Source organism: Nematolebias whitei, chromosome 17 (assembly GCF_014905685.2).
Source record: "Nematolebias whitei isolate Nwh7 chromosome 17, NemWhi1, whole genome shotgun sequence".
Lineage (NCBI taxonomy): Eukaryota > Metazoa > Chordata > Actinopteri > Cyprinodontiformes > Rivulidae > Nematolebias > Nematolebias whitei.
This window is the reverse complement of record NC_056514.1, coordinates 22,851,005-22,868,913: the sequence shown is the minus strand read 5'-3', so window position 1 is coordinate 22,868,913 and position 17,909 is coordinate 22,851,005. Positions and strand designations below refer to the sequence as shown.

At 40.7% G+C, this 17,909-nt stretch overlaps 1 protein-coding gene across 1 annotated transcript in view; it reads right to left on the bottom strand.

The window, feature by feature from the left end:
• The window catches only part of LOC119423941 (SH3 and multiple ankyrin repeat domains protein 1), a 34,461-nt gene extending 16,881 nt beyond the window's left edge, over positions 1-17,580 (bottom strand). The window contains exons 1-14 of the mRNA XM_037691371.1: positions 17,091-17,580; positions 10,436-10,639; positions 8,846-8,917; positions 8,625-8,733; positions 8,369-8,520; positions 7,541-7,708; positions 6,730-6,846; positions 6,545-6,622; positions 6,406-6,472; positions 6,048-6,220; positions 5,837-5,967; positions 3,913-4,052; positions 926-1,033; positions 293-371 (exon numbers count right to left, since the gene is read on the bottom strand). Of these exons, the coding sequence (XP_037547299.1) occupies positions 293-371; positions 926-1,033; positions 3,913-4,052; positions 5,837-5,967; positions 6,048-6,220; positions 6,406-6,472; positions 6,545-6,622; positions 6,730-6,846; positions 7,541-7,708; positions 8,369-8,520; positions 8,625-8,733; positions 8,846-8,917; positions 10,436-10,639; positions 17,091-17,546 (2,054 nt within the window). The 5' untranslated portion in view covers positions 17,547-17,580. The remainder of the gene's footprint in view (positions 1-292; positions 372-925; positions 1,034-3,912; positions 4,053-5,836; positions 5,968-6,047; positions 6,221-6,405; positions 6,473-6,544; positions 6,623-6,729; positions 6,847-7,540; positions 7,709-8,368; positions 8,521-8,624; positions 8,734-8,845; positions 8,918-10,435; positions 10,640-17,090) is intronic.
• Between the last annotated feature and the right edge of the window lie 329 nt (positions 17,581-17,909).

The window sequence follows — 17,909 nt, the reverse complement described above, 5'->3', positions numbered from 1 at the left end:
GGATAACATTAGTTTCAAGGTTCGATCAAACTCAACATAAGCTAATCTTGTGTCCTTCATTGGTATGAGTTCCTTCAAGGAACGCTGTAGTAATTTTATCTTCTTGTTTGATTCATCAGTTTTTGACAAATTATAATTTTTCTAGTTGATGTAAAGAGAAATCTCAAATATTTTAAGTATTGCACCTGAACACCATGATGTTTTTAGAGCACTGAAGAGAACAGATATACTAAACTTCCTAATGGCTGCTCTGACTGTAACAGGGGTCAGAGTTCACTGCAGATTTTCTTACCTGGGGCCGTCGGTGCCGTCGTAAGCTCCGACGGTGACATTACGGAACAGCTTCCTTTTGGCTTTCTCACTTCGCGTCTCTGAAACGCACAATCATTTAAGACACACGTCCAATTAAAACTTTCATCTCGCATCATAACACCCTGATACATTGATGTTTACACCTTAGTCTTATGTTTGTGTCCTGGCATGTGGCTTATTTAGTGTGTGATATGAGAATGACTGCTGGTCGGCCTGCTGAAGAACAGCCTGGAGGAGAATTCATGTTTGCAATGTATTGAGGGGATTTTGAAATTATAAATATAATGTGCAACGTGTAGGGTGATAGATGTGGAATATATTACTCACTTATTTCATAAGTTTGAAAAAGGGGTAATATAAAAACAACCTTGACTGCCCTAATAAATTACCATATTTTTCGGACTATAAGGAAAAATCGACAGTAAGCCTTATGTATTAATTCTGATTCTGCTTACTGACCTCGAACTGATTTTATGTGATTCTTGTGAATGAGTTGAATAAAGTTTGACATATCTGACTGTTTTGTTTCGCTTAATGTGCCTTATAGTCTGAAAAATACGGTACTATTAAAATGGGCTTAAAACAGTAGTCTTAAAGCAATGTTTTATTTTGCCTTTTTCCTTGCTGGGCGCTGGCACCTCTTGCACACAGTCTGAAGGGAACCATCCGGTGCGTCCTTTCACAGTTCCCTCCCAGTATCCCCCCTCTCCGATGCTTAACACTGAAAGGCAAAGATCCAGGATGAACTTTGATAGATGGACACAAGTTGATAAAGTTTTGCTTGGATAGACAGAAAATTAAAAAAAAAACTAAGGCAAATGGTCAAGTGACATGAAACAAATATATTTAACTATGTTTATTTACTTAGTATTGTTCGTTTTATGTAAATCAAAAACTTAACTAAAACTTGTTTAATGAAAAATAGAGCATTATCAAAATTTTCCACTGAATTATATTTTCCACGTTGTATCTAAATAACATGCATATTAGATCAAAATGAATTTTTAGGGTTGATTCAACTCCTTTACTGTGGTTTTAGATGAAATGTGTGAGTTGAACTCATGCTTAGTTATTGACTGAAACAGAATGATTTATTTTCTGCCATTTTTTATTTATTTAAGTCTTGTTAGATAGACCTTGAATAAAAACTGGAGCGCAACAAGTAACAAAAAGTATATTTATTAAAAAAAAAAAGTTTAACTGAGACTGTCCAGCTCATATAATGTGAATTTAAACAAATATGGCAAAACATAATTTAAAAAAATATATAAAAAAAGACTAGTTTGATCCATACAAATGAAATAACTCAGAAGCTTCAGTAAAATTTTAGGTTTACCCATTATGATGTTAGAGCTTTTGTATTTGGAGTTTGCATGTTTTTTTTTTAGCTTCATAACCTTCAGAGTTCATTATTCTCCTCATTTTTCCTGGAGTTCAGTTCCTCTCATCTGTATCTCAATTATAATTTGTCCATCTGTTTCCACTTAACAATCACCTGTTCCAGCACTTGTTCTCCTGGTTTTTCTCCTTTCATTCTCAGATACTTTACTTAACCTGCCTCTGTTTTGTTCAGGACTTCTCTATTAGGGTATTAAAGCTCCTGACTGTCATCTCTCTCAGGCTAATGATGGGAATTATGGCTCTTGTCTGAGATCTGGATCATTTGGCTCAGCTCACTAAAAAGAACCGGCTGTTTTGGCTCTGAGCACTGCTTGTGAAAAGCTGTTTGGAACCTGAAAGAGTCAACTTTAAACCCAAATGGCTCTTAAAGAGTTGAGGAGCAGTAATACTCATCACTCCAGCTTCATGTCTGCATATGCTTCTGGGTCCAGCAACAGGAAATCACTAACTCATGACCATGTCCAGAAGACTGCTTCATCTTGAAAGAAAACCATTACAATTCTTGGATCCACCCACATACATATCTTTTAATAAGCACGTTAATCCATTCTCACATAACGTTGACCAGATTCCAACCAAATAATTCTGGGCTGAGAAAAATATTTGAGTGAGTCAATATGAAATGTTTTATGGATTTGTATGTTTCATTACAAAGTAGACAAAGTCTAGAAGGATGTAACAAAAATATTTAATATGAATTAATTAACTCTAATCAAGGGCTTGATTGAATTCTTTGAATGACTTTGTTTGAGTGAGCTTAATGCAATGATGCACTGCAGAGTGTAATAAATACTTGTTTTTGCTGCGTCACATTATCTGTCTTGAAGTACTTTTATGGTAAGGATCCTTAAGCAATACATTTTATTACAGGAGCAGTAAAACAATAAGTTGCATGTAGAATGTCAAGTTAATCTTTTTAACTTGACATACTGACATTGACAGAAGGAAAAAAAATGTCCTTCCTGCTCTTGGCGAAGGCGGACACATTTCCCTCCTGCTCCGTCCCTGCTCTGCTCTTTGTCCTGTGAACCTTTTTTTAGAGCCTCTTTTTGTATTTCTTCTGAATTGATCAAATCATGAATCTGGTCAACTGGTCTCTCAATACAATTGATCAAATTTTCTCGATGAGAAGACAGGGCGAAGGAGAGCCCTCCTGCCCCAACGGGACACTGGCAGCCGATACACAACAGATTCCTGGGGGAAGTGGAAGGTCATGTGTCTGTCCATCTTGTCAGTCGAAGACGCTGAAGATGTGTACATAACTGGATTTACGATAATAGGATTTCTGCTTTTTGGAGTTGGTGGTTACCTGGCATATTGACAATTCAGAAAACGTCGGCAGCTGTACTGGCCATTGTAAAACTGCCCAGCATGTGTGAAGGAATGTGCACACACAGACTCAAATGCTGGATGCAATTCTTGCTGAGAAACGCAGGCTTGCGGCTCCTGAATCTTGCTAGTGGGAAGGAATAGATCTTGGAGAAGTCATAAGCGCGACTCGGCGTATGTGATCACAATTTGGCTGTTTGGTGTCACCATTGAGACTTACTAGCGAGACTATAACAGGCTGATGGAAATTAAAAGAGCTCAGCCTGACCCAAAACAAATGTTGCTATCTGAATCTGGCTCCCCTGGCGTCGGCCTTGGAAGGTCGATTATCTCAGATTCTCCTGGATGTTATGTAAACAAGACGTTATGCTCCCACCTCCCCTACCCACTCCCACATTCCTCATTTGCCCCCCCCCCCCGGTGCAGCAACCTAGGTAGATGCGAAAGCACCAGTGGCTGCTTCGCTCACTTGGGTGGCCTGTGCTGGGACCCCCACCCTCACCCACTCCACATGCATTTGTCTTTATGTCACCAGTATGTTGCTTTTTTGTATGCTGGAATTCTTTGCAGCCTCCTGTTAGGGACACAGTCTGAGATATGATTTTTTTTAACCTCCTCTTCCTTCGTGTTCCCCTTTTTCTAATCTAACGAAAAAGGAAGCGCCTCTCAGTGAGGCTGCAGCCTCAAACACCCGTCTACCCTGTCTGTTGTTTGTTTGTTTGTGTTTCTTTGGATGGGCTGTACTGAAATGTAATTTCATTGTGCTTCTATACAATGACAATAAAGCTGATTCTGATCTGAAGCAATGCACACTAATGATCTGTTTCATATTCTTGCATCGGACCATGCGGAAATGAGTCCGTCGCTCACCTTTAACTTTGTCTCCCTTGTTAAGTGAGAGCTCCTTGTCTCCACTGGCAGAATGGGCCCGAGTGGCCATATACACCCGCCCCGGCACCGCGCTGTACATCCGCTTCATCTGGCCCCCACTGCTGCCTGCTGAGGTTGTGCTTCAAAGGGAGAAAAAGTATTTTCTGAAAGCCTGACATTAGCTGTGCGCTGCAACAAACAAAACTGGTGACATCCAGCTCATCAGGCTACACCACTGACATTTAGTGGCTGAATCATCCTTATCAGTCATGCTGCAATCTGCCATTAAAGTGTCTAGCATTCAGTATTTATAACATTTCTCGTTTTTAACAGAATTGTGACTAGTAAGTGTGTAATTCTGTTTCATGATGTCTGTTGTTCCCCAACAAACTGCTAGTTACTGACAGTTCAAATGTCATCGTGACAAATCCAAACTGTTTTGCATCAGGAAAGAAAGCTCTACATTTAAAAATTCTTCAAGATAAGAGAAAGAGGATAAGAAAGCTACAGGAAGCACAAAAAAGATGCTTCGAATTTAATGCTTTTTGCTCCGGTTTGCTGTGAAGCACAAAAATCAGAGCCTGACTGTGTAAATGTGTTGGTAATATAGTCTGCTACAGACATTAAACTATGGAGCTGCTGCAGCATTTTGTTTTCTGTTAGCAGCATTAAGTTGCATCATCAAAATTCTCTGTTAAGATCCCAAAACTTACATTATTTGAACAGAAGGTAAATCATATGTTCAACTGGATTTGTGCATTTGTTGGTTTTTACTGCAGGGTAAAATGCACAAAAGTGCATTTTTGCGTTTGCATGTAACTACTGGTAGTCAAGTTACATTTTATGTTTAAGAGATCAGCTGGAAAGTAGCTAAAAAGAGCAAAAAAATTTTACATGCACAAAAAGAAAAAGCTGAAATTAGCAGAAAGAGGCCAAAAAAAAAAAAAAAAAAAAAACCATAGAAGCTGAAATTATCACAATTTTTTTTAAAAGGGCAAAAAATAGCTACAAAAAGACGCCCCCCCCCTCGAAATTAGCACACACACACAAAAAAAGCTGAACGAGAACAAAAGCTGAAATGAGCAGTAGAAGTTTTTAAACAGTACAAAGAGTTTAAAGGATGTCAAGAGAGCTCCATTAATTTTCAATGACAAAAAACATGGCTGAAAAAGCAACAAATTCCAAAACGTTAAAATTGCACAAACACCAAAAGTCAGATCAGGAATGTCCTGAATGAGCTGAACGTTTTGATAAAGGAATAGTGGAAATAGAACAAAAAGTGAAGAATAAGTTAAATGCTGTAAAGCGTACGGGAGAAAATGGATGTCAATAGTCTGAATGCTTTATAAGCATTCAGTTATGAATTATTATTATTTATCACACGTCACACAATGACATTTAATATATAATATCAGTAACATGTTTGAGCATAATAAAACTCTAAGGCAAAATGCTCATTATTACAGCCTATTTGAAAACTATTTGCTCATTCGTTGTCAGCATTAGATAAGAAGAACAAGTGGAGATTTTTAATTTGTAACCAGTCTGATAAAGAACCATATTTCTGCTGAATCCTCTCGAACTCTCAGTTATGATGACTCCATAATGACTTTTTAGTTTCCAACCCACCAAATGTTCTTGACAAAATTTCGAGACTAATGACGACCCAAATATTTTTTTTATCTCTTTGTTGTAATTGTGGTTAAAATATGCCAAAGACAAACACAAGTTAATATATGGAGATTACCTAAAGACCCACATTTGGGGTTCATGATCAATGGCGTCCAGCCCCAATTTAGGAAACGATTGATTTAAACCAATCACATTCAACTTGTTGGTTAGATTTTACTACAAGCTAAAATTCTGCTTTTACTCCATTGATGTTCATCATTTATAAATATATAAATGTTCACAGAAACATTACCCCTGTCTGCCTCTTGGCTGCCGTTGTCTCTCCTCTGTATCACTTTGGCCCCCCCTCCCTCTGGAAGGGGAACGTGTGCGAGTTCTGGGACTGCTGGAGCTGCGGACGCCTATGGAGGCCCGGCGTTGACCCTGCAGAAACAAGAACAAAATCATTCAGCATCAAAGGAACATTGCTTACATCACAAAGATGTGCATCTTTTCACCGGTACCTGTCCAGGGTTGGGGTTGGTGGCAGATTTGTTGGGGAGGGCTATCGGGTCAGACTGGGTCATGGTGTTATCACTGTTAGCACGCAGCAGAGGGTGGGACTGAAGCAGGGCAAGAGGCAGAGTGTGGCTCTCCCTTCGCCTGGGAACGAGCTTTGGCGATTCCAAGAAGGGAACTGGTGCGATGCATGATGGGAAGATTTAAATCCAAGAACAAGAGGTCAGGTGTAACAAAAATTAGGGGGAGGGGTTAGTTTAGAAAGGAATGGCGATTATTCACACAGAAGAAATGTGAGAAAATACAGAACAAGTAGATGTTTGGAAGTGATTATTAGAGCAGGCACTCTGACAGAAGGCTTACCTACGTCCAAATCTTTGTGGTTTTTGATGATCTCCCCAAGTTCAAAGTGACCAGACATTACAGCTACCTGCAAAGAAGCAATAACACTTCTTCTGGTGTTCGATCATTCAAATACATCGTCAAAATGGGTTTCGTTTACCTGAAAAGGTGTCTGACCATGTTTATTCTTTGCCTCCTTATTTGCTCCCCTGTACAGAAGAACACGAACGCAGCTTTCCTGAACAGTTAGGAAACAGACACTTGCGGGTCAGCACCGTTCATTGGAAGCAAACTGCAGTTCATTAGTATTAACATGGGAACGTTGGGCGTCTTCTCCAGACTCGCCTTGTTGTACAGGGCCGAGATGTGAAGCGCCGTGTTCCCCGAGGCATTCTGAGAAGCCGTGTCCGCTCCATAAAACAGCAGGTGCTCCAAGTGTTGTGCAAGGCCGTTCTGACAAGCCTTTTAATGTCGGGAAAAATGCACAGACGGTCAGCTTCGGGGGTGCAAGTCGACTTACGTACTATCTGATACTGACGAAAAGAACGACAAATAAATCTTCTGCGGCTCGTGAGGTTTGCTCATATTTTCTGCGGCGACTAAAATATCACACAAAGTAAAGAAAGAAGGCATCGCGCAGCAAGACCAAAATAAAATGTCATGACAACTGGCTCGCAGCACAGATTTACCAGAACGTCACAGTGAACGTATAAGCACCCTCAGACTCAGTGGAGGGAAACATTTATCCCATGATCCATCTGAACTGGACTCATGTTCTTAGAAAACAATGTGGTCTCCTCATTCCTGTCGCCTTTATCGCACTATAGTAAGGTCAGTAAGGACGGTGAGGCGGTGGGATGAAAGTACCTTGTGTATTTCTTCCATTCCAAACTCCTCTTCATCCCTGGGCTTTGGACAGAGAGAGGGAGGGGAGGAAGGAGAGAGAAAAGTGAGGACGAAAGGGAGAATGTGTGAGAAAACGCTGAGGGAGTCTGAGGGTGATGGTGCTCGACAAATACCACATAGATGTGACAGAAATGATGGTGCATTGTTGCAACGTGGAGGCCTGAACATGTCTGATGTAAAACATGAGAGGAAACCATGAATCAACGTCTACGGACTGATGGGTACGTGGAGTTGTCCTCCGTGAGTCTACCTGGTGACTCTCGTCCCAGCCATTCTCATCCCTCGTCCCCAGCTTTGCCCTATAGTACAGCAAAGTCTCACAGCAGGAAGTGTCGCCCCCTGTCAGCACAGTGTGGTACAGCGGGGTCAGGCCACAGCGGTCCTTGTAGTCTGGAGACGCTCCGAGAGATAAAAGAGTCTGACAGGACACAGACAGCAAAGAAAAACATATATATATATATTTTAATGTGAGTGTTTGTGTAATAATATGTCAATATGCAGATGATTAAAATCACCAGATATTACACATGTACTTGAGCACGTCGCTCGCGCCAAACTGAGGCCATTTTGTGTTGAGAAATGACAAAAGTTGTTTGGTCAAACCTTGAACGTAACGTTATCCACAGTCTCATGCTCGAAGTATGTGTTGTAAATGACTGTCAGCTACTACCACGCCCAGTCTGACCTCAGCAGCAGTAACAGTGACTCACTTACAGCCATTCGGTGTTGGCTAACATTGGTTAGCTGCTGCGGCCTTTTTGAAGTTCACTCTAAAAGCCATTCGGTTGAAGGTGGATATTAATTTGGAGATGGTCTCAGTAAAAATCTAATCATTGGTTCATGAGATATTTTGCTAACAGACAGTTGCTTCTTTTGTTAATGTTAAAATTTTAAGCACAAAATGTGCAACGTGTGGATCAGAGTGTTGGGGATGCTACTTAGCTACTATCACCAAATCTTATCAGTATCTATAAAACGGACTCAGTCGGAGCCATTTTTGTGTTTTTAAAGGTCACGTGGAAATCACTTCATGTTCAGCCTTTCGTGCACGTGTGTTGGTTTGGTTTGAAGCTCTCACCAGCAGCCCGGTGTGATTGTGAGCTCTGACAGCTTTGTGCAGCGCCGTCATGCCGTCTCTGCTCCTGAAGTCCAAGTGAGTGCCACCCAGAACCAGCAGCCTGATGCCCTCTACCGACAGGCCGGACTGCGTGGCCACAGAGAGCGGGCTCTCTGGGCCACATGGGGGGGCAGACAGGATGACCAGTTAACAATTGCTTCTTTTCTTTGTTTTAAATAAATAAATTATCTGCAAGAGGTTGGGGTGAGCAATTTACCTCCACTGTCTGGGTCTTGAAAATTTGGATCCAGACCTTTTTCGAGGACTTTGGCCATTTTCTCCATCGCTCCGGTCTGAACGTATTCCAGAAACTTCTTCTGACTGGCCTGGGAGAGGAAAAGATGGGAGAACACAGTGAAGACTGGACCTCAAAGCTGTACAGCTTTTAATGATCTTGTTAAAGTAAAATTAAAAATAATAAAGAAAATTATACTGTACCTTCGTGCAGAGTTTAGCCAGAGCTTTTTCATCCAGATTGGTTTGTTTATAAACTCTGGTTTTATACCTAAACTAAGGACAAAAAGAAAAATCTGTGCTAAAAGTGCAAATAACATCAGAATATTCAGTCTATGACAATACAACAAGAGACATTTGTGTAGTAAATTCACATTTAGTGGTCAATCTCTCCCACTCAGACTGGCTGGAATAACTCCATCATCCATTTTAGAATATTAGGCCAGATTAGTACATGGAAGAAGCTGCGAACATTTAAATTTGTTGAAACTTCTGAAATCTAAATACAAAGTATATAGAACCAGTTCAATACTCATTTAACAGCTACTTATTATGAAAACATTCCTTTAATTAGTGCATTACATTTCACCTTGCTTGTTTTAAATGATCTCACCTGATTTATTAGCGTTCAGAGTAATTGTAGTGAATGACTCTCAGCTACTACCAAATCAAGTTTTAGCTCAATATCTGTAAAATTGGCTGCGTTTAGCCATTTTGTCTTCATCATGAACTGGGTTGACTCTAAAAATGATCAGATGTTCAATGGGAGCTTCCTGGAATTCATCCATAAAATCTAACCTTGTGCTTCATGAGATATTTCATGAAGAACCAAACAGGATTACATTCATCAGCATAATTAAAAACCTCCCAAAAAAGCCAGAGCTGGTGTGATTTTATCGCTGACAACTGCTCACAACAAATTTTTCATATTTCTGATACAGCGTTGAAAGTCTGTCGTCACCTCCCTTGTGGCGTGACTTTACTTTTGCACATTGGATTTTTCAGAGGATCTATATTCAGTAACAAGGCTCTTTCACTAACATGTCCAAATCTGAATCCCTGATAAGAATGAAGACACCTGATCCCATTAGAAACCAGTCTGAGTGCAGGATCTACTCTTACAGGCCCCAAGGACGTAGTAGCAGTAACAGCAGCTACACCACTAGAGGGCGCTGTTTCATCATATTACAGAAAAAAACATGAAACTGATACTTTCCCACAACCCATTTACCCAAAATTAGAGTAATAAAACACAGAGACATTTGTAGATTATAAAATTTACAGAATGTAATAAAGTCTCTGTGTTTGTGAGGAGTTCATTAACTTGCTTCATTTCCTCCGCCGTGGAGGAGAAATCTGATCAGAGGAAGTAATTTCTAATAGTTAAAGACCATTTTATTTTTACAGTTTATTTATGAACACAAACATTTTCAGGGTTGTTCCGTTAGCTGCTGCTCAAATTCTTGAAAAAAACAAACAAACAAACAAACAGATTTTTATGGAGCATGCACAATATTTCTGTTACTACAGTGACCTTTGAGTTCAAACAGGTTGTCAGCTTTTAGCAAAAAAATATTGAAGTTAAAGCTTTCATAATCTTTCTAGAAATACCCAGACTACACATTTAACTCAACTAATTAAATATGTGTGTCGCTCAAGTGTATAAAACAGTACTGGGTTTTCATTTTGAGAATAAAAAAGTTAAAATACATATAGTTTAAGTGCCTCAGATTTCAGATTCTTCATCTTTGTGTGCAAAAGATAGAAGTCTTGTGTTTGCCTGTGCCGTCATACCTCAAGGTAGGGCACGCCCTTCTCAAAGGTCTGTGCGTAGTCCCGCAGGGGCCTCTCCTCCTCCAGGAACTTGGCGTCTCGTCCTTCTCCAGCAGGCTGGAAGAGGCCGTAGTTGTGAACGTCCCACAAAGACTCACCGAGCGAGAAGATGACCTGCTGCTTCGCACTCCACACCGTGCAGTCCTGGTCGAACTGGAGACACCTCTGAAGGACGAACAGAGAGAAGGTCAGAGGTCAAACTGCAGGTTCGCCTCTCATCAACATATTAATTATTGCCCACAACAAAAAGGCAAAGGCAGACAATCGAGTTCTTGTCTGTGCCTGCATATGTTCGTGTGTGTTAGCATAATATCTCATGAACAACTAGAATGATTTTAAAGAAAGCTTCAGATTAGAAATGCATCTGCACCGGATTGATTTTTATATGAATTTAATTCAAGATTGGCACCACAGCTAATCAACACAAAATCAATTTTACAGACATGGGGGTAAAAACTGATGTGGTAGTAGCTGAGAGTCATTCACAGCATGTAGAGTGTGACTTCATGCGTGATTTATTTTCAACGTTTCACCAAAACGGCTACAACTCCATTACTTAACGTAAGTGGATCTAGTCTTTAATTCTGGCATGAAAGGCAGCGGGTGACATGCATTCCTTCAAGGAATGGCAAATCTTTAATTACCCCCCATCACAAAGCAAAGAGGGGAGATACCCTCCGTCCATCTGTGCATGTGAGCATGATCATCTGGAAAAAATAAGGAGGCACCAACAAAACTACAAACATTCACTGTTCAGATCTCTGAGCAACAGAGGGCATCGACATTCATCTTGTTTTTATCATGTTGGGGGATTTTAGAAGAAAATGATGAGTTTTAAACTCTGCATTGCTACGGTACTGTATATTTTTGGACTATAAGGTGCATTAAGCAAATCAAAACGGTCAGATAAGTCAAACTTTATTCAACTCATTCACAAGAACCACATAAAATCTGTTTGAGGTCAGTAAGCACAACCAGAGTTAATGCATACTGATTATAAGGCTCACTGTCGATTTTTGAGAAGGTTATAGGATTTTAAGTGTGCCTTATAGTCTGAAAAATACGGTAACCACAACTTAAAAAGCTTCACGTCTGTTGAAAAATAAAAAAATATCCAGCCTGGCTGAACAGGAATCCATCTGTGGCATCAGGGAGGAAAATGTGAATTGACAGAACCACCTGTTTGTTCAGTCCATTCCAGCTGGTGTTGTACTTTGGACTGAAGCAAGTTCTGATCCTGACCCATTCCCTCACAGGTTAGTAAACCCAGGCAGGATTGTTGTTCCTACCCCGGTGCCTCCATCTGGACTCATCGGACCATGCAAACATGTTTCCATCACTTCAGGTCCTTCCAGTTTGAACAACATGCAGTCAACAGTATTATCCTAATTGTTTCATTTGTTTAATGCAAATTAACCATTTGACCCTTCTTCAATAAAAGAACATGTTTTTCCCTGAACCATAGAATATTCACCTTTGTTAAAGGGTGTACTTAGTGCATTAAGTAGGACTAAATGACTTTTTGTCATCTGCAGGAATAACCTCACTATTTGAACGATTTTATATGTTTATTTACTCTTAACAATCATTTCCCAGGATGTGTTTAAATCCTGGTAAAGTGTTATAATAAGAGTCATTCAATAGAATAAAATCAGTTACACCAAAGCTTATCTTTATGAGTACAGTATATAATAACCCTTTAAATATGAAATCAAACAATTATTTTAAGTTTACTACTTTAAATTGTGCTTTTTATTTTAGTGAACCAACCATTTTGTTGATAAATGACAGAGCTGTAGCTGTTTTGGTCAAACCTAAATGCTTAATCTTAATTTAACATTGTTATATGTCACCATCAGAGCATGACAACTACCACATGACAACCATCTTACCATACCATAGCACTTTATTTATTTATTTCATTTACCCTTTATTTATACAGGTAGTCTCATTGAGTCATGAGAACTCATTTTCAAGAGAGACCTGTTTAGGGAGCAGATGGTGGTTAAGGGCCTTGCTCAGGGGCCCAGAGTGGGGCGAATGAGGGTGGAGGCAGGTGTGGATGTTTCACCTTTTCCACCCACATTTTTTGATGTTGACGGTACTGGGAGTTGAACCGTCAACATCAAAAAAATTAATATTAAAAATGATAAAGTACTCAAGGCCAAAAAGTTATGTACAGCAAAAATAAACAAGCAAAGAACACAGCGTAAAGACATAGATCCACAGAGGAACTAAATGACATTATAGAACACAACAAGTTAAAATCAACTCACACAGTGTCAAAAGCCTGGGAATAAAAGTGTTTTCAAACAAGATTTAAAAACAGTGAGAGAAGGGGCCCGCCTGACATGCAGTGGTAACTCATTCCACAGTTTTGGACCTGCAACAGAGAAGGTCCTGTCACCCCTGAGCTTAAAACAAGTGCCTGGAACCAATAAAAGCATCTGATCTGCTGACCTCAGAGATCGCTGTGGGACATATGGCTGCAGCAGATCAGTGACATAAGAGGGGGCAGAGCTGTTCAGAGATTTAAAAACATACAGAAGGATTTTAAAACGAATTTGAAAATGAACTGGGAGCCAGTGAAGGGAGGCCAGAACTGGTGTAATGTGCTCTTTTTTGCCTGTACCAGTTAAAAATTGGGCTGCAGCATTTTGAACCAGTTGTAATCGTGCGATGGAGCTCTGGCTTCTTCCAAAAAGAAATGCATTGCAGTAATGGAGCCTGGAAGTTATGTTCACATGTATAATTGTCTCAAGGTTAGTTTGAGACAGTATGAGCTTCAGTTTAGACAGTCGCTTAAACTGAAAAAAACAAAACAGGATTTAATCATGATGTTTACATGACTGTTTAGTTTCACTCCCAGATTAGTGACGCTTTGTTTCTCTAACGGGGCTAGAGAGGAGAGGTTGATGCAGTGGTTCTCGATCATTAGGAGGAAACAGCATGACTTGTCTTCTTCTCATTAAAGTTTAAGAAATTTAAAGCCATCCAGTTCCTGATGTCAACCAGTCAGTTTTGTATTAGATCATCTTGAAAGGTTAATAAATCGTAGATGTGTATTAAACGATAATATCCTGAAAGATTCTTTGAAACCTGTTCATCGGATCATGACACATTTATCTAACCAAAAAAAATGACTTTAATAGTTAATGACAAAATTTTCACAAACATCTTGCATGATCTGTTATTCAGAATATGGTTTAGAGATACGTCCAAGCTTCCACCTCAACAAGATTTAGCTGAATATCTATGAAACTGACTGTGTTATCGTCATTTCTGTGATCTGTATTTTAGGTCTGTTGGTTGTGGGCGCCATCTTGAATTGCGATGTAGATGCTGTTACTTTATGTAAGTTTTATGAAAGTTGCCATTGGAAACTTCAAATGTTAACAGACAAACGAACGATATCATCTGCCTCCGCTTTTTGGTTGTGGGCGATAAAAACCTTAAAACAACCCACAGACTTTCAGTTTAGCTTTTGTTCATTACTCTCACGCCTCTGTTTGTTTTGAAAGGTCTCACAGACGCAGCGATCCGAGAGATTTGACCACAAAAGCAGCACCTAGCTGAACAAACCACGACTTCCATCCAAACTGTCTGACAGGCTGAACGTCTGTGAGTGAAGGATGAAGACGAGCGACTGACGTGTGCAGAATGTGAACACGTTCCTTTTAAAGTTTTCATCACCTGCAACGTTCATGGACATGAGATCAGGCTTGCTGTTGTTTATCTTCACACCATGTTTACTTGTGATACAGAAGAACAAGTAATAGATAAATGTCTGCTGTTTGTGCTGTATTGGATGTGTTAAATTATCACCACCTACAGTAGAAAGAACAAACCTCTTTGTAAAGAAAATCTCCTCTCATTGTGTGTCTTTGTGTTGTACACCCGAGGCCCCAGATTGAAACAAAATGTACTCTGGCTGTGACTTTCCTAACTCAATCTTTGCTCGTCTCCTCATATTTCTCCATTTTCCTCCCCAGGTCTTTTTGCTCTTATTAAAATCTAAAGCCGGAGGAGAGGTTTGACAGAAAACACGACTTCCAACAAGAAATGGGATCATCATGTGAACGAGTCGCACACATCAGTGTTGCATTTCTGAGAACTGTATAAAAAAACTGCACAGCTCAGCACCCCCTTCTCCTCCCTCCCTCTCCCCTTTGAGCCCCGACTCGGTTGCGCTGCTTGATGGTGTAGTCAACTCGATTGGCATGGCAACCAGTTCATTAGAGGGAGGCAGGCACCCGTTGCCGTAGCAATGTCTTAGTGGTCCCCAGGAGGTAAACCACATGATGTACAGGAGCGTGTGTGTGTTTACGCATACACACATAAAGCTGCGATGCACTTCTTCAGTGCATTCTTGGAGAAAGTGTGTTTGTGTGTGTGTGTGTGCTTTGCTGAGTGTGTGAAAGAACGAGTGCAAGGCTAATCCCTGGGAGAGGAAAGACTGGCGTAATATATACAATACGTTATAGAGACACTTTGTTCTGTATGTCTGTTTTATTCGGAACAATCGGCTTTATTTGCTTCTCCCTGGCTCTGTGGAAAGTACTGAAAACACACTTTTGCTTCTACAATCATCTGCTCTTCCCCCACTTCCTTTCTCTTTAACAGCGTTCAGGTTTGGAGGTGCAGAGCGTTTCGTTAGTTTTGCGCGGAGCCTGTGGCCACGCAGAAAACCATCCACATCCAGAGCCACTCACTCCTCAGCTCTCCCCAAACTCATTAAAAACCTATTAGATAATTAGCAATTACCGTTATATTGAGGGCATATTAGCTGACATGTAGAACACTTGGCATGTTCAGGGAGTTGAAAATGAAGAAAGGTTGATGGGGGGAGCGGGGGTGGGGGGGATTCTTACCTTGGATGTTGTGCATGTGTGAGTTTGTCAATTCTCACCTGCTGCCACCACAAAGCTGACAGCTGCTGTGCGTGTGAAATGATGCTCACGTCAGTTTTGGAGCCCATTTATGACCCAAAGCAGATGCGGACATGATGCGGTTTTAATATTTTGTCATCCCTTTGTGGCTCCAGCACAGTGGTCTGGATGAATTCCTTCTTTGGTTTGGGACATTTAATCTGGACCAGAGGAGTAATTCTATAAATGCTTTCATGCAGCTGTGTACATATAAAAAAAAAAAAAAAAAAAAACAACTTAAAATTGAGCAGCTTTGGGTTCTTCAAAGCAACCAATTTCACACGGATGTTGGAATCTACTCTGGAGCAGAATTACGTTAAACGTTTTTAATTTAGGAATGCAAGTTTGTTGGGTTTCACTGGGAAAATCAAGTAAAAGCTGTGAAGCTCAATACACTTTCTAGTTGTTTTGACTGAGAAACAGAATAGAAGTCCAGTTGTTTTTGTTTGTTTGTTTGTCTTTTTAAATGCCTTAGAGAGAGAAAAAAAAGTATATCAAGAAGAGTCGATAGACCCAAAATAACTGTTGTTATCTGAATCTGGCTCCCCCGCTTGACCTTGAATTGGCCAACTATCTCAAACTCTCCTGGATGTTATGTGAACAAGACGCTCTGCTCCCCCATCTCCTACTCGCTCCCTTCCTGAGGACATCTGTGGACCTGTATCAGAGCTGAGCCGGCTGATAGACACTGCACCATCACTTATCAGGACTATGGAACTATCTGGCAGTGTCCACAGATAAACTCACTGCCTTCGTCTGCCTCCTCCTGCATTAAAATATTACGATGTCATCAGTATGTTGTTGTTTCTGTGCTGAGGTCTTTTCTTTTCAACTTTCACACTGTGTCCCATCTAGGACGCTGTGCGAGATATGATTTTTTTATACCTCCTCTCTCCTCATGTTTCTGTTTTTTTTTATCTAAACAAAAAGGACAGCGTCTTCTGAGGCTGCGGCCTCAGACACCTCTGTCTCCTCATGTCTGTTGTTTATGTTTCTTGGATGTAATTTCGTTGCGCTTCGGTGCAATGACAATAAAGCTGATTCTGATTCCTGGTTCCTGGGAGAAAAACAACTCAGACATGTTCTTGTTTTTAGTTTTCTACACTGCCTTACAAGCTAGCTGTTTTTTTGTTACGTTCTTTTAATACCATTTTATTTTCACTTGTTATTTTCAATTTGTATGCATCCTTTTATGATTATCTATTGTTGTCTTTGCTGTCCACTGTTGTCATCACTCTTTGTTAAAACCTGGTCCGTCTTGTAAATGAGTCCCCGAAGCTCAATGGGATTAACCTGTCTAAATAAAGGTTGAATGAATGAATTCTGATTCTGATATGCAGGTTTAGTTGTGTCTGTAGAAGGGATCAGTCCAGGTCATTTAAGTCAAATGTAAATCTGCCTTGATGTAAACTGAGACATTAATGAAAAGTTCTTAAATTCTTCGTGTCAAATTAAAGCTACATCTCTCTCTCTGAGGCTGTAATACCAGAGAGACCTGGCTTGAACTACTTCCTCATTTTGAAAGACCTCCTGTCAGTGCCCTGTTTGAAAGACAAACTTTTTCTAGCAGATTTGCTCAACTCTTTAATTTCATCTCTTGGTTTAAATGTTGGGTCAGACAAACTATTAAGGAGTTGTATGGCTTGATTTGAAGGTGTTAGTGTGGGCGGTGTTCTGGGTGCACCTACGGTCTGTTTGATGTCGGGGATTCCGATGCGGAACACCATCATGGTCAGGAAAGTGTCCTCGAGTGGAGCCATGGCCGTCATGCTGCGCTCCATGAGAGCTCGTCTCTTTGCTGCTATCAGATGCTGCTGCTTGTTGGCAGCGTGGCGATGTTGTGGGGCCTGACTGGACATGTGAGGGGCGCCCCGGTTCTCCAGGTTCCCCGGTCTCAGGGGCCTCTCTGCTCTCTGTCTGCCAAACGCAAAGACTGCGGGTTTCACCACCTCGCCACCTTTAACCTCCCAGGATTGTCGTACTGAGGTCATTTCCTCCTCTCCCAAATCCTCCACTCCTCCGTTCTCCCTGTCACGTTGACCGTCGTCTAGTCGCCTTTCTCTTCTTTGCTCTTCTTCCTCCTCCTCATCCTCCTCATCTTTGTCATCCTGGTCAGGATAAAAATGTTCATTATTTCCCAGCATCCTTTTCTGTGCAGGGGGTCACTGCAGAGGGCTGAGTGATCAAGCTGTCATGGAGACAAAGCATGGCTATCCCATGAGACTGGCTCCATCCTTGGAAACATGCTGTGGAAAACGGACAGAGAACAACGTAAACTTGGGTCATTTGGTTCTTATTTCATTAAGAGTGAAATTCAACACAGTTAGAATGTGTGCAACAATAGCAGATCTACCCACTGGCAATGTTAATAAGTCCACATGTGTGAATTAGCACAGAGCTGGTCCACATTTCCCATTTAGCCACTGGGAATGCACCAGGGAACAGCAGGCTGATGGAAGACAGGCTAAATATAAACTCAGTGAATTTGCATCACAGGTTCTTTGTGG